Source organism: Penicillium psychrosexuale (assembly GCF_028828465.1).
Source record: "Penicillium psychrosexuale strain IBT 29551 chromosome Unknown utg000003l, whole genome shotgun sequence".
Classification (NCBI taxonomy): domain Eukaryota; kingdom Fungi; phylum Ascomycota; class Eurotiomycetes; order Eurotiales; family Aspergillaceae; genus Penicillium; species Penicillium psychrosexuale.
The window spans coordinates 4262145-4280216 of NW_026643188.1; the positions used below are offsets into that span (position 1 = coordinate 4262145).

An 18072-nucleotide genomic window follows, 5' to 3' on the forward strand; every position below is an offset into this window, starting at 1 on the left:
TTAAGAAGATCCCAAACGAAAAACAGAGTTAAGCTGAAACGACCCAACAGAGTGGCCAGGCCCGTGCTTCCCGTTAGCTGGGTCCTTGGGTGCATTGCGGTATAAATGGGGGGTAAGGGGGGCTTGATGGTCCGGAGATGAGGCCCCTAATAAGAGAATAAGAGAATAAGAGAATAAGAGTCAAGACAATCAGACTGATCAAGGAAGGATTCCAACATAAAAGTTAATGATCCTTCGCATAACCTGCACGGTCCACTGTTCTACAAGTACGGAGTACAACATCCTGGAATACTTTACACAGACGTCCAGATATTATGTCAAGGAGGGGTAGATTAGGGCAGATTAGGGCAGATTACCAGGTGAAACCTTGTAATCTAGGCTTGAGAGGCGTTGTCTATGGAGTAGGTTCATACTATATATATTATGAAGCGACACCTTCCTCTTCTAGCTGATAGGCGTAGTGTGCTGACCAGGAGGCAACACCGTGACATCGAACCGAATCAATTCTCCGGTTTTCGGTGTGCGTTGGTACTCCCCAGCACTTTTTTTGGAATCCCCCTAACTCAACCACCGTCTATTATTAACACTCGTAATTGCCAAACCCATAAAATCTCCGAACATGCGCTCGTTTAGATATATACCAAGTGGGTTTTGCCCTTCCGCATTGGGTAAGCCGTGCCTTTTTTCTTCTCTTTTCTTTTTTTCTTCTTTTTTTTCTCTCGAACGGTCCGCTAGTCCGTGCATTTCCGCGTGCGTTCCACGGATTCGCCCTAAACGTACGTTGTATTTGGTCGTTCCCCTAATAGGGCATGGTCTGATCGATGCATGTGAGCTAGCGATCTATACACGTACCACCCAGTGGCGCCTCGGAACCGGAAGTGATTTGATATTGGCATTCCTCTTTATCCATTCGCCTCGGCCCTGATTCGCTCCCCCCTTGCACAAGTCAAATGATAGTCCGTTCTCTTGCTTTCCGACTGGTCCCCTCCTCCTGATTCCCCATACATACGGCAATCGATCCTAATCTGCCCTCGGGAAATATGTACGCTTTCCGTACTCCTAGTACACAAAGGCTTTGTGTGCTACTGATTATGCTGTTGTTAGTATGTTGTATATGGTTGTACGGAGGAAATGTTCGGTACTCCTTAGTTACCTCCGTGGTTCTAAAAGCAAACCAGCTACTCCGTACTCCGTAGTCTGGGCGTATCCGGTACCGCCCTTCTACATACTAAAGTACCAGTTGTGGATTGTACCTGGTACCTTCCCAAGCTTCCGCTCTCGTTCTCTTACTCGATTCAGACGGCGCCGGATTTTGGACTTTGCCAGACTCGCCCCTAAATCGACTCCATAAATATTCGAATTCGAATATTCAAATTATTAATGCCCGGACGTCTAGCCTGTGCCAAGATGACCCTTCGCGAGAGCTGTCCACGCCCCATAAAAAAAAAAACAATAAGTATTTTACCTCTTTGGCCTGCTTTGCCTATTTTTACTTAGTCTACCCTAGAGCCTTTATTATGCGATGTTAAAAAAAAAATAAGAAAAACATCACATCCAGATGTCACTTCCCCCTCTTTGTAAACTCCTTATCCGAACTACATTCTCTTCTCCCTTCAATCCCTCCCGGTGCCCCCTTTCAACCCTCGACAAGCCTGGGGTGAACCTCCCAACTCGATACCATGGGGTTATTCAAGCGCAAAGATTCCAAGAACTCCATTCAAAGCGATACCGAGAATGATCCCATATCGGTCAACAGCGCTCGTACATCACATACATCCCTGAGATCGCCAAGGTACAAGGGAACTGGCCCGCCATCCTCGATCCCGGAACTCCCTATCGCCAGACCCCCAGATCCAGCATTGGACCCGGCCGCATATCTACGGAGCATCCATGCCGTGCGCGAACGCTCCAACATCATTCTGGAAAAGGCCAAAAAGAACCAACTGCACCATTTCGACGTCGACATGAGCAAATTCGAAGCTACCGCCTCCTACGTCGTCTCCATCATCAAGGTAGAGAACAAAGTGAACTCGATCCTGTGAGGTTTGCGCTAACACATATTCCCAACCAGCGAGATTATGCGCCAGATTATGAGAACATTCCCCCGCATGGTCGCTGGCAGCACTTCGACGTGGGCGGCAGACCGCGCATCAACCAGCTTCTCCAGTCCTGGCCCAGTCGCATCGATGCGCAGGAGCGCACCCGCCGTTTGATTGATTTGTTTGTCGTGTCCGTGCTGCTCGACGCTGGCGCCGGGAACGAGTGGTCGTACCGGTCCAAGGAGTCTGGTAAAGTCTTCTCGCGCAGTGAGGGCTTGGCCGTGGCCAGTTTGGAGATGTTCAAGTCGGGGCTTTTCAGTAGCGATCCGACGGAGCCATGTCAGGTGGATGGCGCAGGATTAAAAAAAATTACGGTCGAGGTGCTTGCCAAGGCGATGCAGCATTCCGATGAGAATCCGCTGGCCGGTATTGAAGGCCGCACGGGATTGTTGGTACGGCTCTCTGAAGCACTTAACAATCAAGATTTCTTCGGTGTGGATGCTAGACCGGGAAATATGCTAGGTGAGGCGATCTGGTGGTGTGTGTTTGAACAGCTACTAATCTTTCAGATTATCTTCTCGGTCATCCGTCAACCCTGGCTTCTTCCGTACCTATTGTTCCGATTACCACTTTGTGGTCCGTGCTTATGGATGGGTTCTCTCCCATCTGGCCTGAATCACGAACGCAGATTGATGGAGTATCTATTGGAGATGCTTGGAAGTGCTCGGATCTCCCCGATTGTCCTCCTGCGAAGCAGTGGGAGAGCATTGCTCCATTTCACAAGCTAACCCAATGGCTATGCTACTCGATCATGGTTCCAATGTCGAAACTGATGCTCATCCACTTCGCCGGGAGCGACCTTCTAACAGGCCTGCCTGAATATCGAAACGGAGGCCTTCTTATCGACCTGGGACTCATGACTTTGAAACCGGATGATATGCAGCGTGGAATCGATGCATATAAAGAGAATGCTCAGATCAAGGGTCAGCCAAGTGTCGAAGTGGCACCGCTCTTCTGCGCCGACGATGATGTAATTGTCGAATGGCGAGCCGCGACTGTCGGGTTCCTGGATGAGCTCCTAGACGAGGTCAACGCTCAGCTAGGGCTTAAAGGCTCCGACGAGCCATTAACACTAGCACAAATGCTTGAGGCTGGCACCTGGAAGGTAAGCAACTCAAAGATCCTCCAGTTCGGTAAATTCTAACAATGAACCAGGGTGGTCGCGAGATTGCGGAAGTTTCGAGACCAAACACCAAGGAACCCCCTATCATGATACGATCTGACGGCACTGTCTTCTAATACCCTCTATTCCCATTTTAATTGCGGCTTTGATATCTGATATCTTCGTCCATCATTTGGTTTTGCTACTTGGGACGAGCTTTTTGATGAAATGAACTCTTCATGACCGAATACCTTCATACCTATATTTCACGTTTGGCTTTTCTACCTTTACTTCATTTCCCTTACTTCCTACCTCCTTTATTCTACCTTTCCTTCTCTTCTCTTTCCTTCTCCTTCCTTTTTTCCTTCTTTTTCCTTCTTTGAGCCTTTTCTCTTTTCCCCTCTGTATTTGAGGCTATTCATCAGATTTACCACTGGTTTTGGGCGGCTTATTTCATACTCCATCTCACCTTTTTTTTTTCTCTCTCTACTTGACACCCTCATGTTGATAAAAGCCATTTGACCATAGAACAAAGATCTATGATTTTCGGAGACCCATGAGATGTCGTCATCCCGTAACCTCGGCCCAAGCTCAAATAAACCAAACAGTGCCAACAGTGCCAGTGCACAATTGCGAGGTCTCATCAGATCAGTAACTTGATGGAAAATATTAGACGTAGACAAATTGCTGGCATCATCTTTTCTTCCTATCTCATCCCATAATCTATCCCAACACTTTAGAACATCCTGAGATCACGTGCTCGGGACAGCATTGTTCCATCTCCGCATTAGAGGTTGGAGCTCACCTGTCACCTTTCCTTATCTTGCTCTCTCGTCCTCAATCCCATTGTCAAGGCAGAAAAATGATAATATTGGACTCCTAACCGGAACTCGATACCATTGAACCTGACTGACCCTGTGAAGGCACTGAGTTGCCCTCCAGATCGACCCGAGTTGCCCCCGCAAGAGCGGGGCATTCAGCTCAACGGCAGCCACGAACATCTAACACCATGGATGCTCGGAAGAAGAAGAGAAAGGTGCTCCTGATGGGCAAAAGTGGATCGGGGAAGTCGTCCATGCGCTCAATTATCTTCAGCAACTATGTCGCAAAGGATGTGCGGCGTCTAGGTGCTACGATTGATGTGGAGCACAGCCACGTCAAGTTCATGGGTAACCTCACATTGAATCTGTGGGATTGCGGAGGGTGAGTAATGCGTACTCCTTGCAATCCGAGAGGCATTCTACTAACACGGAAGGATTTTTCAGACAAGATGCCTTTATGGAAACCTATCTGGCCTCGCAGCGCGGCAACATCTTCTCCGACGTCGCAGTCCTCATCTACGTCTTCGACATCGAGTCCCGAGAAGTCGAGCGCGACCTCGACACCTACCACGCGATAATCGAAGCGCTGAGCGAGTTCAGCCCAAACGCCTACGTCTTCTGCCTCGTGCACAAGATGGATCTAATCCAAGCCGAGCACCGCCAACGCATCTACGACGAGCGCTCCGCCGTAATCCGCAGCCGATCTGGCGACTTCCGCGTCGACACCTTCGCCAGCAGCATCTGGGACCAATCGCTGTACAAAGCCTGGGCTGGCATCGTGCACAAGCTCATCCCGAACCTAATCGTCATCGAGCGCTTCCTAACCGCCTTCGCGAAGAAAATCAACGCCGAAGAAGTCATTCTCTTCGAGCGCTCGACTTTCCTCACCGTGACATCGGTGACCTCCGAGGTCGGCGAGCTTAATCCGATTTACGACCGCCACGAGCGTCTCTCGAATATCATGAAGGCGTTCAAGCACTGCGCCGCTCGGAACACACTTACAACACCGGCTTCGGCGGGCTTCGTCGTCATGCATACTAAAACACCCCAGTTTAATATCTTTCTCGGCCGCTTCACGGATAACACCTATATTTTCCTTGTTGTGCCTCCCGGCGAGGCTTCGTACAACTGCGCTGTGCTCAACACAATGCTCGCCCGCGAGGGATTCTCGAAAGCAGCGGCTGGCAGTGGCGGCGGTGATGGATTCCCTCTCCCTCCACCAGAAACGGCAGATGACCATGCGAATGGGTATGGGTATGGGTATGGGCATGGATATGGGAATCCCACGTAAAATGGGTGGTTGATGTGCCATTGGGCTTTGTATAGCTACATAACTACAAGGGGATGTTGTCTTTCCCTCCCCTTCCCCCCTTCCCTCCCTTTTGGTTTTTTGTTCCTGTGACTTCTGAGGATTTATGACAAAATACAGCAGGCGCTGAACGATGGCGTTATGGAGATTAATGTTTTTTTCTTCTTTCTTTCTTTTCAACTTTCTGAGAATTGAGATACCCTGTGGGATTTTTTTGTACTTTTTTTTATCTAAAAATATCATGAAAAATTACCCAGGTATTCTGCAAACTGTTGAGAAAGCTCTTGAGTTTTATGTAAAATCTATGTTCTTCTTCGAGCGAATCTTGAGGACACTGTACAAATGCCCATTGGTGATGGTGATATATGTGCTTGGCGTTGCAGATAATGCAATCGGCCATGTTTTGAATTAAACTGCTACTAATTCAAAAAGAGCACAGACAGCCTGATAGTAAGGCTTTCTTTATATCAATTCCCTATCGCATACCACATAGAAGCTAAATCACTACAGTAACCAGACAACAAAACCTTAAATTCATCGCTTTACTTCATACAATACCGCAGTGACGTGACATAACATCCCATCCGAACCATCTATATTCCTAGCATCCAATGCAGAAGCGAAAGGCAGAAGAGAGAAGAGTAAGAACATGGGAGGGATTTGATTATCTATCGGACCGGCCGGCCTCAACGGAGAAGGATGAAAAAAAAGGTGGGAACAAAAAGATAACTCGGACAAGAAGGGCATGGAACGGCTGTACAAAATCAATCATCCAGAGAGCTTGAACGTTTTTCATTGGATTTCTGGCATGCGCATGGCAATGTCACCCGACTGTGTGATGTATCGCACCCAGGGGAGAGAGGGGTATTGCAGCTGTGGGAGTTGAGTGTTAGTGATGAATTCAAGAGATAGAAAATAGGCCGAGGGAATCCACTGGTGGGAAAGACTTACCTTTGGTTCGGTGATCTTCAGATATCGCACTTGGATACCGCTGGTCGTGAAATAGGGGATCTCGAACTTGACGTTGATGGGACGTTTCGATTTGCCTACGCCGCCGGCTCCGCCCATGCTGCCTCCGAACCCACCGGTCATACCGCCGCCGCGCTCGTCGTCGCCCTTAACAGAGGGTAGACCTAGCTCTGCGCGCATGAGGAATTCCTTACCGCCGCCGAACTGCTTGATCTTCCAGATGATGGCGGACTTCTCGGGAGCGTAGTGCACGGTTCCGATATTTGTGCGGAAGCGCGGGGAGTCAGCGTCTTCGGGGACGGGGACGAGAATCTCCACGTTGTTGGCGGTACTGCGGCGTTTGAATTGGGCTTTGGCCTGTCGTGAAATCCTGGTTAGGGATTGATATTTGATATACTGGGCGGGAATGTTACCTTGAGCATATATTCAATTCGGGATCCCGAGTGCGATTCAACCACGCACTCCACCCAGATCAACGGCTTCACTTGTGTGTTCAGTCGGTAGCTCATGAGCTCGAATTCACCGTCCGGAGGGATGAAACTGATTGTGCGGTCATTCTCGAAGCGCGAAAGTCGGACACACTGGTGGAATTTGACGTCCTCCATCTCGACCGACTTGCCTCGTGTAGCACGACCCGTGGTCTCGAACATGGCTTTGTCGTTCAAGCCCAATCGCAACTCTGGCATACCACTCAGGTAGCACTTCATCTTGACAGCGCCCAGAATCTCAGAGCGCAGGACGTTTCCATTTGCTGAAACGAGAAGATTGAGAGACTCGACCACGTCGAGGAAGACTTCGTTTTTGCGGTAGCGTATCCCCTCGCTGCGCCAGGAGACAGCATTTGTGACAGCGATGGGTGGCCGTGCTTGGACATCCAGCTTGTGTGACTCTTGGGTGATGTATCTGGTCATAGCGCAGGTCTGTCAGTCATGCTGTTTCACCATCACCCCCGCGGTACCAGGCTCAGCTGCTTACTCTTGTAGAATCTTGCTCTCTGTTGTCTGCGGGTATCCAAAATCCATCATCTCATCCAGTAATTCGTAAATGACGACGAAGTTATCCCGGATACTCTCCTCCTCCAGTACCTTGAAATATTCGGTGAAGACCTCCACCAGCTTGTGGAGGAAGAGTAGAATTTCGGTGGCATTTGTGTTTCGTTTGGTCAATGCGAGGATATAGAGGTTGCTGTGACGGATATAGAGGTACTAGACGGAAACACCCCTGTGTCAGTAGGTGGGAGCGCACAATAGGAGACACTCAGGAGTGGGCGTGGTCAGGGCAAATGCCCAGGTTCGGTGGGACGCACATTGATTCCCTCGTGAGAGAAACAGGGAGGCACTGCTGAGCTTTCTTCTTCGGCATCACTGAGGAGGATAGGGAATTTCTCGACTGCGGACATGGGAATATCTCCGCGGTAATTGCGGGCCAGTAGGGTCTATAGATGGTCAGTGGGGGCTTGTCCCTGGACGCATTGACGATTTTCCCGGCAGGGGGTCGCATCGCCATGCTCTGCACATTTTCCAATAGCCTACCTTGCCCTTGAGGTCGAGGAAGAAGAGTGCCGACGCCATGACGTGTCAATGGGGGTAAATAGATGACGGGAGAAGTGGTGATGATCTGGTCTCTTAAGGTGGGGGTGCGAAAGCAAAAAATAACAAAGCCACCTTATGCGCCTACTGCAGCATTGTCAATAAAGCAGTAAGAACAAATAGAATAGCAGCAGATGAGGTGAGAAATGAAAGGAGCAGATCAGCGGAGGATTGTTGGCGATGCCCGCATGTCCCAGGCCGGAGATAGACGCCAAGCTCAAAGCGGACTAGCGTAGAAAATCACACATAAAAGCCCGTCGCGCACTTTTTTATTTCTTCTTTCTTCAACGCTCCCAATAGACAGTTCAAGGCAGTATAAAGTCCTTTGTGATTTTCTACAGCTACTCCGGCATTCTGTCGGAGTGCTATAGTGTTTTGATTACTACCTTGCGATACAGTGGTGCGGAGACTACGATCTTACGAGGGTTCCATAAGAGCTGGCCGAGTACTTTCTCTGTTACTCGGGCGGCGTCAGAGGAACCGCACATTTCTATAACTTCAAATGAATTTTTTTATAAATCGAATCTTCCTCGTAAATTGTACTTTTTGCCTTTCTTTAAATGTAATTTGCTCCATTGAATCTGCAAGTGCAACTCTTTCAAGTGGTATTTGGCAGTAGTCTGAGAAATCAAACGATATAGAAAAACAAGTCTGTTTAGAAGTACATGTACAATCGTAGAGGTTCCCCGATTGAGAAGTTCACTCCCCAGTCAACCTACCACCGATGGAAATATCAAACAAGATAACGCCCTGAAAATGCTCCAAAGGAGACCAATACCCCAAGCCCAAGTCTTGGACCCTTACGAGACCGACTTGAGTCCTAGGGGTTCGAGTATCCGCTCACGAGCCACCTTGGTGGCAACAACTCCTCCCTTCTCTAGCGAAACAGCGCCAACAATAGCGTACATGGTATGCGCGAGAACGAGCTCAATACCGGAGGCACGGAGGTCGTTAGGCTGAGATATTCGTTAGCTGGTGATCAAGAACACCAAAGACTAGGATGGAGGCATACCATTCTGGGACTCCATCGGAGAACCTTCTGCAACTCGTACTTGTTTGCAAGCTCAGCGAGCTTTGACCGCTCGGTGAGGATCTTCTTGGTCTCACCAGAGAGGTTGTTCAATCCATCCAGAGCCGGGTGGGTGAAAGGCACGCGACCATACTCGTCCTTCTTCGGTGCGGCGCCTGTGTACGGAGCATCCTGTGCCAAAGCCAGCGATGCTTGCAGCTGCACAATGCGTTTTCCCAAGAAGGCCAGTCGATCGTTGAATCCGCGACGGCCTTGGTCGAAACTCTTATGTGTCACTGCCAACCACTTGGTCTCGTCCGAGAGGAGTTTGTCGCCGCCATTGCCGAACAATCGGATGTAGAATCGGTCTAGCAGTAGCGGGTCTGAATTGACGTGGAAGGTCGGGCGCTTGGAGTCAAGGTGCAGACTGAACGGGGCCTTTGCCGCCGCGGGAGTGTAGGACCATCGGGGCTTTTCTTGTTGACTAGACTCCTCCGAGGTAGAGGTTGCGAAGTTGCGGGATGGGATGACTCCCGCAATTGGGCGAACGGCGAATTTGGATGCAGCGCAGGCGGTCCTGGCCGCTCGAGAAGAAAGGTTCAAAGACATGGGGTCGGTGGTCTGCGAGTCTACTCGGAGTTGATCGAACGGAAAGCAAAGAATTCGGCCTGGGCGGTGTGATACTGCCGGTCATCAAGTAGTACCCAAGACCCATAAGCTCTATGTTCACTGTTGCCCATGTCTGTTTTTCATGACTGTAATTCTCACAAAAACTTGTTGCTGAACTCATTTCTGTTCAATTGCCATGTCGGCGGTTTGACATGCAGTTAAACAACCTTGGAAGCCGGAGGCAACCGGGCCCTTCACCGCTGCTGCGCGGTATCTTTTGCTCGAATGCTTGACCTTGTGCACCGGATCCGAAGTGACTAACGCTGATTCCGGCCGTTGCAGCCTATCACAGGCCAGCAGGACCATGGCAGTTGGAGGTGGAACACACACAAACTTCCGACTCTGCCATGCCTCGATGCATGTATGATCAAAGCGGCATATGACTTACATTAATTAAGCACTTTGGAAGCCTTGCGATGTGGAATATTTCAGCGGTCAGGCTATGGCGTTTCTGAATGATGCTTCGATATACTCCATACCGCTGTTTGCGGGCCAACTCCAACACACATAGGCTTTCGTTTAGCTTAGGCACGGCCCGCTATGATACACGATGTGTATTTACCCCAGCCGCTGTTGCTAGCAACTTTCATGTTTTCTGCATGTGCCCATTGAAAGTTGGGGTTCGACTGGGTGTAAATGGTCTCGCGGATACCCCCACTACTTTGTCCAGCAACATCCTTCTCTGGATAATATCGCTATTATATGAACCAATAGGAAACTTGTGCTCTCTCAACTTATAGGTTATAGATCCAATAGTGCTGCCAGGTAACATCATCTGACTGGCTGATGGGCGGCACAACAGACCCTGAGCGCGGCCCAACCATCAGGGACACAGGTCTCCAGCCGCTGCGGAGAAACGGTGGAAAATCCAAAAGAAAAGAACAGAACCATACGGAAGGAGCTAGGCGATCAAGAATCATTCAAAAGAAGGTTCGGTAACCTTCTGAACACAGTCGTTCCGCGAAACCTGCCGGGTATGCAGAGGCCATAGCTACCTGGAGCACGGGGCAGTGTTTTTGGGCCTGCCTGGTTGCGGATGTACGCAGCTGGAAAGCTCAGCTGAGGCACAGTGGTTGGCTCGAACGGCCCATGCCTCTCTGGACTGCAGAATAACGGCCCTGCTGTATGCTGTATCATCGTAGCCTGAGCTCGTCCCCTGGATTAGGCAAGAGACTGTCATGTACCGAAGGCAAAACGTGATCCACGTGTATTGGCGTTCGGTCTTATTTGGCCGTGCTCCATAGGTAGGCTTCCTTTTTCTCATATTGCCTCTTATGGTTGTTGGAAGCTTCTACGACTTGCATATCCATTCTTCTCACAACTAAGCAAGTCCGCAACCCACAATGGGCATTGTGGGAGCCCCAGATAAAAGGACTGGGATATATGAATGACAGTGCCTTTGACCATCTTCGAAAGGTCCTAAGGTTGAAAGACACAAGAACACAAGCTCCTCAATGTTTGATGGCCTCGAATTCATACATACTTTTTACTAAAACAGCAGACGGCTGTTCAACCCAAACATTATTAGTAAAAGTATTGAATAAGTAGCCAACGGCAAATCATCTAGAGCAAACCCAGTGAAACAGAATCCCTCAACAGACTGCAGGAATCCGAAGGGTCAGACCGCTGGTGAAACTCTACCGTCTGCAGGCAATTGATCCGGGGGAGAAGGATTTATACCCGTGCATTGCGGACATTAAGTTGTATACTATTTGCTTTTTGAGGAAATATAATAGGGCAAAGTGGATCTACTTCCAACTTCCGGTCGATGCTTGCTTCCGGGGAAATGAAAAGAAGCAAAAATATAATACTCACGATAGCGGGTGTGACTGCCTGCGGGTACTATCTAATGGTTTATACATCAAGTCTTCACACGGGCCCTTGCAGACTCTACCGAGATATTGATCTTCACGGATAGTCATCCCCAAGGTCCACGGATAGCAACGGGAATATGACCATCGCCAAACGGCTTTTTGTCTTGATCCTTGATCGGGATGTTCGACAGGGTAGCGGTGTGCGACTCATATCGATGGCGACCTATGACCCCAGCTAAACTTGAGTCATTTAAATAGACATGGACCAGTCCGGATTCCTAGTCATCTTCCTTAAAAACACCAGAGTTCTTTGTCTTCGTCCTTTTCCCGTGTTTCGTTGCAGAGCTATACTTCCTTTCTCTGTCAACCCTGACTTGTGTGCTCCATTTCACTACAACCACACTCGTTTCGTGCCTTTCAAACATCCAAATGGCTTTCAACGCTGCCTTTGCCCATGGCTTCCAGCCCACCCCTGCATCGCCGGCCCAGGCATGCTATACATTCACGGGAAGCGACCCGGCTTGTAATCACTCCGTGCAAGATCCTCCTTCACCCCGACCTTTCCCTCCCAACCCTCCTCCTAGTCCTGCTTAGATGGCAGTTGATTGGGTTTTTCTTTACTTGGCGTTGAGGCGACACGGGACAATAGGTGAGTGATGTCTAACGCGGCCATATCTAGACCCGCTAGATATATAACGGCCAAGTCGCGGAGAAATGAGTGAATACTGACTTACTTTCAGATCATACTCCAACGTATTTTAACTGCCGTCTGACGGGGGTATGCATTGATGGCGACTACGACTGGGATATCATAATACGATGTGTACCGGTGCTGGTACAAGAAGAATTGCGGGTGGAAAATGGCAAAAGTCACGAGGCACAATGGACCCTAAGGGGACTGCATGTGTGAGAGTGAGAGTGAAGATGGCTCTCGAGTGACAGGTTAGTGACGGGTTTACATACTCGAGGTTTTTTTCTCATCCGCATATCCATTGTCTGGCAAGATAGCTTAATGGAACTACATCAAGTGAGACCGATTGCATTTCCACACTAATACATGACATCTAGAAGTAGGCCAAAAGAGCATCTAGAGTTTCATAATTCAAAATTGACATACTCGTATATTCAGATGGTGCAAGTAATCTAGCCCAACCCGAACGCAATCTCCAATTAGAACAGCTGAACAGACGAAAAGAATCAGCGTCTTTTGAGCTTGCGCCAATTGACCCGATTCGTGTATATTTTAGAAAATCAATTTAGTAACACATAGGGAAATTCGGAGGTATGGGATACAGAAACATTTAAATCAAAGCAAGACCAACAGCACTGGCAACGCTAAGACCAATCACAGTCCAACCAGTCTTGATGATAACAGGGTTAGTGAGACCACGGCCGAGATCCCACATCAAGTGGCGGATACCGTTCATGCAGTGGTAGGTGAAAGGAAGGGCCAGGGTAGTCTTCAGGGCGACCTTGGCCGCGAAAGGGAGGGCACCCATGGCAGCGACCATGGAGGCAGACTCGATGTGCCATCCGAGAGCGGGAGAGGCAAGGTAGGCAGTAGCCCAAAGGTAGAGGGTGCCGGAGAGAGCCACACCAGTGATACGGTGGAGGGAACTACCGATCCAGCCGATCTGGGGCCTGTAGATGCTAAGATGAGGGGCAACAGGGCGGCGAAGACGCTGCTGGATGAGGATCTGGTTGGGGTCCTGGGTGTTTGAAGTGACTTGTCTATAGACCACATTCTCTGGTTAGTATGGACTTATAAAGATTGCGGATGACGTAGGCATTCGGCATGTGCTTGATTTGAAGACGAGCGAAGCAATTAAAGCTTGTCGTTTAAGCGCTAGATAACTGACCTTGTCTGAATGTTCTTGCTGAGGGCAACGGCCACAGGCGAAGCGCCCATCATGGACGACCGCATAGCGAGCGGTTGCTGGACGGCAACTGTCCGGGATAAGTTAGATCGCAGATTCGGACAAGGTAGGAATTGGGCTAGACATACGCCGTCGCAGCGATTGTTGGGCGAGCTTCTGGGAGAACATTGTGATTGAGGAGTTGAGATTGTTCTGTTTGATCAGGATAGAAATCCCAAATGGCTCGCGATGGCTCGGAATGGACGGACGACCTCGGGTACGGGAGTCTTGAGTCACGGGACTTGCATCCGGTCGACAGCGGCTGCCAATCAGATCCGGTCTATTACCAGCCGGAATATCCTTATTCCCGGCGCGCTACCATGATCATGTGACCGCTCGCCTGTTTTCCCACTTTCTTCCTTTCTTCCGTCCGCTGCTCTCTCTTCTTTCTCTTCCTCAAGAGTCTCCGCTCACGTCGTCTACTAGTCTTGGCTGGGATGATGTCGTCGTGTTAAGCTTTCCCTCACTGACTGCGGCTTTCTGTCGTGGACGCCGAGGGATCTAGAGGCTCTCAGAAGGAGAGTCCCGTCGTTAATCGCCCGTTCCACTCTACCAATGAGGGGAAGGGGTTTCATATTCAGGGATACATACTACATGTATCACATCCATTGATGTTTGTAGATCGCCAGGTTCTTCGGACGCAGTTGGTTTGAAATGTCACCGCAACTGTTGAAAAGCCTGCATTGGCTATGGAAAAGCATCCAGCCGAGGCATTTATGTTTGCACGGTTGCTATATTCACTCGAGTTATGCAGTTATATTCAATTCATAATGGACAATTGAAACAATGATCTTACCTCTTACATGCGTCTGTTCGTAAATTGCCGTCGGTTGTAAACTTTCGAGGTTGGAGATGAAGCTATACACGGTTGGTTCCTTGTCACATGTCAAAGGTCAACCATGGCATATATTCTCTCCCTTCTTAACTAGGTCTGGGCTTGATATTTGATCTACAGGTCAATACTCAGAAGTAGATAAAGGGCTCTAGACCTCCTAGCGACACATAGTTAGATGTCCCTTTGTTCAGTAATCAAAATTGCAGATGCAACCTCGGCACCTCGGACCTTCCCCACAGTAAAGAGGTCCGCCGCGTGCTGACATCGGTTTATTATCTGTTCAAAAACTCGAGAATCTGCTTGACTCTATATTTTCCGAAGCGATTAAGGAAGCGATCATACTCATGTTAGTATATATGGTCCCTATTCGGGTTCTATCTTCTTTCCTTGGAAGTTACTGACTCCGCATCAGATTAGATACCCCGACTTAACAAGATGCCTTTCAACACAGCCTTGACGCGAAAGCTCGGTATTCGAGGTGCGCTATGAATTCATTATTCTGCAAATATCACCAGCTGCTGATCACAGATATAGTGCCCGTCGTGCAGGGTGGTATGCAATGGGTTGGATACGCTGAGCTGGCCTCGGCTGTTAGCAACGCTGGCGGACTTGGAATTGTACGTTTACTCTTCAATGAAAGCCCTAATTTCATACAGTACTAACACTACAATCCAGCTCACAGCTCTCACCCAACCAACCCCCGAAGACCTCCGCAAAGAAATCCGCAGATGTCGCACCATGACCAAATACCCCTTCGGAGTGAATCTGACCCTCCTCCCCGCCATTGTTCCCCCCGATTACGGTGCCTACGCCCAAGTCATTATCGACGAAGGAGTCAAGATCGTCGAGACAGCCGGCAACAACCCCGGCCCCGTCATCACCCAGCTGAAGAAGGCTGGCATCATCGTCCTGCACAAGTGCACGACCATCCGCCATGCCAAGTCCGCCGTCAAGCTCGGCGTGGACTTCCTTTCGATCGACGGCTTTGAGTGTGCCGGCCACGTCGGTGAGCACGACATCACCAATTTTATCCTTTTGAGCCGTGCGCGCCAGGAACTCAAGATTCCGTTCATTGCCTCTGGTGGATTCGCCGATGGCCAGGGTCTTGCTGCTGCCCTGGCGCTCGGCGCTGAGGGTATCAACATGGGTACTCGCTTTATGAGCACGGTTGAAGCCCCGATCCACCAGAAGGTTAAGGAGGCTATCGTCGCGGCACAGGAGACTGATACTGCGCTTGTGCTGCGTCGGTGGAAGAATACCTCCCGCCTATTCGCTAATAAGGTGGCTAAGGATGCATTGAAGATTGAGCAGGAGAGTAAGACTGGCGAATTCAGCGAGGTTGGACCCTATGTTAGCGGCAAGCGGGGTCGTCAAGTCTTCATTAACGGTGACGTTGATTTCGGCGTAAGTTACTTGCAGGATTATGTTTCATGTGCGTTCGCTGACTCTGACATACAGGTGTGGACTGCCGGTCAGGTTATCGGCTTGATCCACGACATCCCAACTTGCGAGGTCCTGCTCACCCGCATCGAGAAGGAGGCCGTGGAGGCGATGACTCGGACCAGGTCTTTGTTTATCGATGCTCCCTCCAGCAAGCTTTGAGGGGTTTTATGTTACAGATGTGGTCTCAGGCGTATTTATCTTTGTATTGTTTAGAAAGATCTAACAGAATCAAGTTGGGTTTTTGGTGATGGCCCGGCTTTGTACATTTGCATTTTGAATAATGCTTCCAGGCTTTCTATCTTCACTTCACGCTAGTCGATCTACGTCATTTCCGGCGCTGAAATAAGAGCTACCCACTCTCCACAGGGGGTTGGTCAACGGTCGCATTCCCGAGCGAGGGTCCGTGATATTGCATCAAGGATCTGCAAGCACGGTGACGCAGATCCGCGGACACTCGGGCATTCCTTCAACTCCAACCTCCAACAATAATGATCCAACGTGATAGCGAAGCTTTTGTCCGAGCCTACTAGATGAAGTTGAAAAAGAAAGAATGATATTTTTTTCTTCAAGGCCCGCGTGTTCCCATGTGAGATCAGAAAGAGAGTGGAGACATCCTTGCATGCAGTCGATCCTCGGGGGAATGCTTGAATATTATACGTTTCCGGCCCTGACTATTGGCTCTGTTTCAGTTGTAGCTTCGATTTCTCGACTGTGCATGATATCATTCATCATGAGTCGTTTCCTTACCACCAACTTAAACCGTGATGCTTGGTATGTTCACTGTGGATCGTGCTGTTTAGAGCAGGGTTAGAATATCTCGAAGTAAACTGTGCTTGAGGTTAGTATACGCAATCCAACAGCTCGAGCAAGTCGATCAAATCCCATTGCGTTGCACAGTAGCCAATACAAACCAGCATTAGCCCGTGAGGATCTAGATAGTGACATACCTCGTCCAACGTGTCTCCAGCCCAGAATTGAACGCGGCCGAATTTAGCCTCCCCCGGAATTAGTTATTCAATTCATATATCCCAAGCCCAGCATTCTGACAGCTATTCCAATCTCCATCACTATCGAAACCAATACCAACTTCGCATCTCCAAGCACATACCTATACCACAGCACACTAAAATCCTCACAACCCAATCTCCCCAAAATTCTCCCCAAAATGGGCTTCAAATCCACCCTAGCACGCTGCATGCGAAAGGACCGTCTCTCCAAAAGACTCTCGGCAACAAGCACCAAGGTCTACGACGAAGACTCAAACGATCTAATCAAAACGACCTCCGAAACAGTCTCGACCCGCGCAAGCATGGAGTCCACCTCAACAATGGTGCACCACTCGTTCCACGAGCCAGTCCTGCCAGGTGAGTCACCGGCGAACCGCATGCAGATCAGGACAGATAGTGGGAATATGCGGACGTTGTTCGATGGAGATACTACCTCCAACCAGCCGACAGACCGCGCTACCAAGGCGCTGTCCAGACCCGCGTATCCGATTTTGAAATTGGATTGTCGGTCGCCTGTTGATGCACCGAGGAGGGTGTTGCAGGAGCCTTGGGAGATGTCGACGGATGGGAATAGGAGCAAAACTCCGGAGATTGCTGGTTATCCCGGAAAGGGTGCTTCGGGCTTTTCGTCCACGACTACGGCCCAGGAGGTTCCTTCGCCCACTGAGAAATTCGTGGCCGAGAAGAAGGATAAGAGGTCTATGGCGGCTTTGCTGAAGAGACATTGTGGGTTGAACATCCCGCGCTCGTCGATTTCGATTAAAACGTCGCATGATCTGCAGTCGCCGAAGTGGTTGGATTCTGCTGGGGTTACGGAGCAGGAGGCTTTGGTGGATAAGCAGGATAGGAAGTGGGTGGAGGCGGGTTTGCACGATGAGAGGAGGAGGAATAGTGTATGGGGTGGTGTTGCACTTGGGAGACTGTGGTAGAAGGTAGTGAATCGGAATGAGGGTTAGTTCTTTTGTAAATAGTTGGCATTTGAATGAAGTCAAAATTGAACGTTTATCTCTGTGAATGGATGGGGATGGTGATTGGTAGAAGTTCAGTTTCCCGGGTAATAAATGGATTAGAATCAAGGCAACCTGAAAAGAATGTAGTCATGGCATGGAGTAGAAAAAGGATATAACTGTATATCAGTTGGCTTCCTTAGGGAAAACATTGTGAATGGTGCATGGATCTTAGACTATGGAAAACACGAGGTAAACGAAGGGTTTGGTGGACTATGAGCGAACTTGGCCAATCTGAGAAAGATGATGATGATGATGCAACGAGTCTAATGAATTAAAGTAATATATATGGAAAAGCCCTAACCGAGACAGCAACTCGGCGGTTCCAATGCGCAGGGAACAAGTAATGAGCAGAAATCAAAACAATATTCTTTCTCCGAGGGTGCCACACGACACAAGTTAAATGATACACGAGATGAGATCAACAGGAATCTAACTAATCAATTGAAAGCCAAAAGCCTACTTCCCATGCCCGAAATAGAT

General features: G+C 49.3%; 7 protein-coding genes across 7 annotated transcripts; 4 read left to right on the forward strand and 3 right to left on the reverse strand.

Moving 5' to 3' along the window:
- Window positions 1-1679: 1679 nt before the first annotated feature.
- Window positions 1680-3338, forward strand: N7518_005463 (URC4/urg3 family protein; the record flags this gene model as incomplete). Its single annotated transcript, XM_057186390.1, has 4 exons — window positions 1680-2012; window positions 2072-2561; window positions 2609-3204; window positions 3255-3338. The coding sequence occupies 4 exons, from the start codon at window positions 1680-1682 to the stop codon at window positions 3336-3338; spliced, it is 1503 nt and encodes a 500-aa protein (XP_057043160.1).
- An 872-nt stretch (window positions 3339-4210) lies between these two features.
- N7518_005464 (Rag GTPase GTR1) lies at window positions 4211-5313 on the forward strand (the record flags this gene model as incomplete). The annotated part of the gene is made up of 2 exons (XM_057186391.1): window positions 4211-4404; window positions 4467-5313. The coding sequence occupies 2 exons, from the start codon at window positions 4211-4213 to the stop codon at window positions 5311-5313; spliced, it is 1041 nt and encodes a 346-aa protein (XP_057043161.1).
- An 810-nt stretch (window positions 5314-6123) lies between these two features.
- N7518_005465 (AP-1 complex subunit mu) lies at window positions 6124-7871 on the reverse strand (the record flags this gene model as incomplete). Its single annotated transcript, XM_057186392.1, has 6 exons — window positions 6124-6204; window positions 6283-6657; window positions 6714-7203; window positions 7276-7505; window positions 7607-7735; window positions 7833-7871. 6 exons carry the CDS (start codon window positions 7869-7871, stop codon window positions 6124-6126), a joined length of 1344 nt encoding a protein of 447 aa, XP_057043162.1.
- An 818-nt stretch (window positions 7872-8689) lies between these two features.
- Window positions 8690-9507, reverse strand: N7518_005466 (mitochondrial 54S ribosomal protein mL57; the record flags this gene model as incomplete). The annotated part of the gene is made up of 2 exons (XM_057186393.1): window positions 8690-8845; window positions 8902-9507. 2 exons carry the CDS (start codon window positions 9505-9507, stop codon window positions 8690-8692), a joined length of 762 nt encoding a protein of 253 aa, XP_057043163.1.
- A 3175-nt stretch (window positions 9508-12682) lies between these two features.
- N7518_005467 (uncharacterized protein) lies at window positions 12683-13426 on the reverse strand (the record flags this gene model as incomplete). Its single annotated transcript, XM_057186394.1, has 3 exons — window positions 12683-13112; window positions 13241-13328; window positions 13387-13426. The coding sequence occupies 3 exons, from the start codon at window positions 13424-13426 to the stop codon at window positions 12683-12685; spliced, it is 558 nt and encodes a 185-aa protein (XP_057043164.1).
- Window positions 13427-14567: 1141 nt separating this feature from the next.
- Window positions 14568-15734, forward strand: N7518_005468 (NAD(P)H-dependent flavin oxidoreductase; the record flags this gene model as incomplete). The annotated part of the gene is made up of 4 exons (XM_057186395.1): window positions 14568-14610; window positions 14667-14749; window positions 14808-15536; window positions 15591-15734. 4 exons carry the CDS (start codon window positions 14568-14570, stop codon window positions 15732-15734), a joined length of 999 nt encoding a protein of 332 aa, XP_057043165.1.
- Window positions 15735-16740: 1006 nt separating this feature from the next.
- Window positions 16741-17511, forward strand: N7518_005469 (uncharacterized protein; the record flags this gene model as incomplete). The annotated part of the gene is made up of 1 exon (XM_057186396.1): window positions 16741-17511. The coding sequence occupies one exon, from the start codon at window positions 16741-16743 to the stop codon at window positions 17509-17511; it is 771 nt and encodes a 256-aa protein (XP_057043166.1).
- Between the last annotated feature and the right edge of the window lie 561 nt (window positions 17512-18072).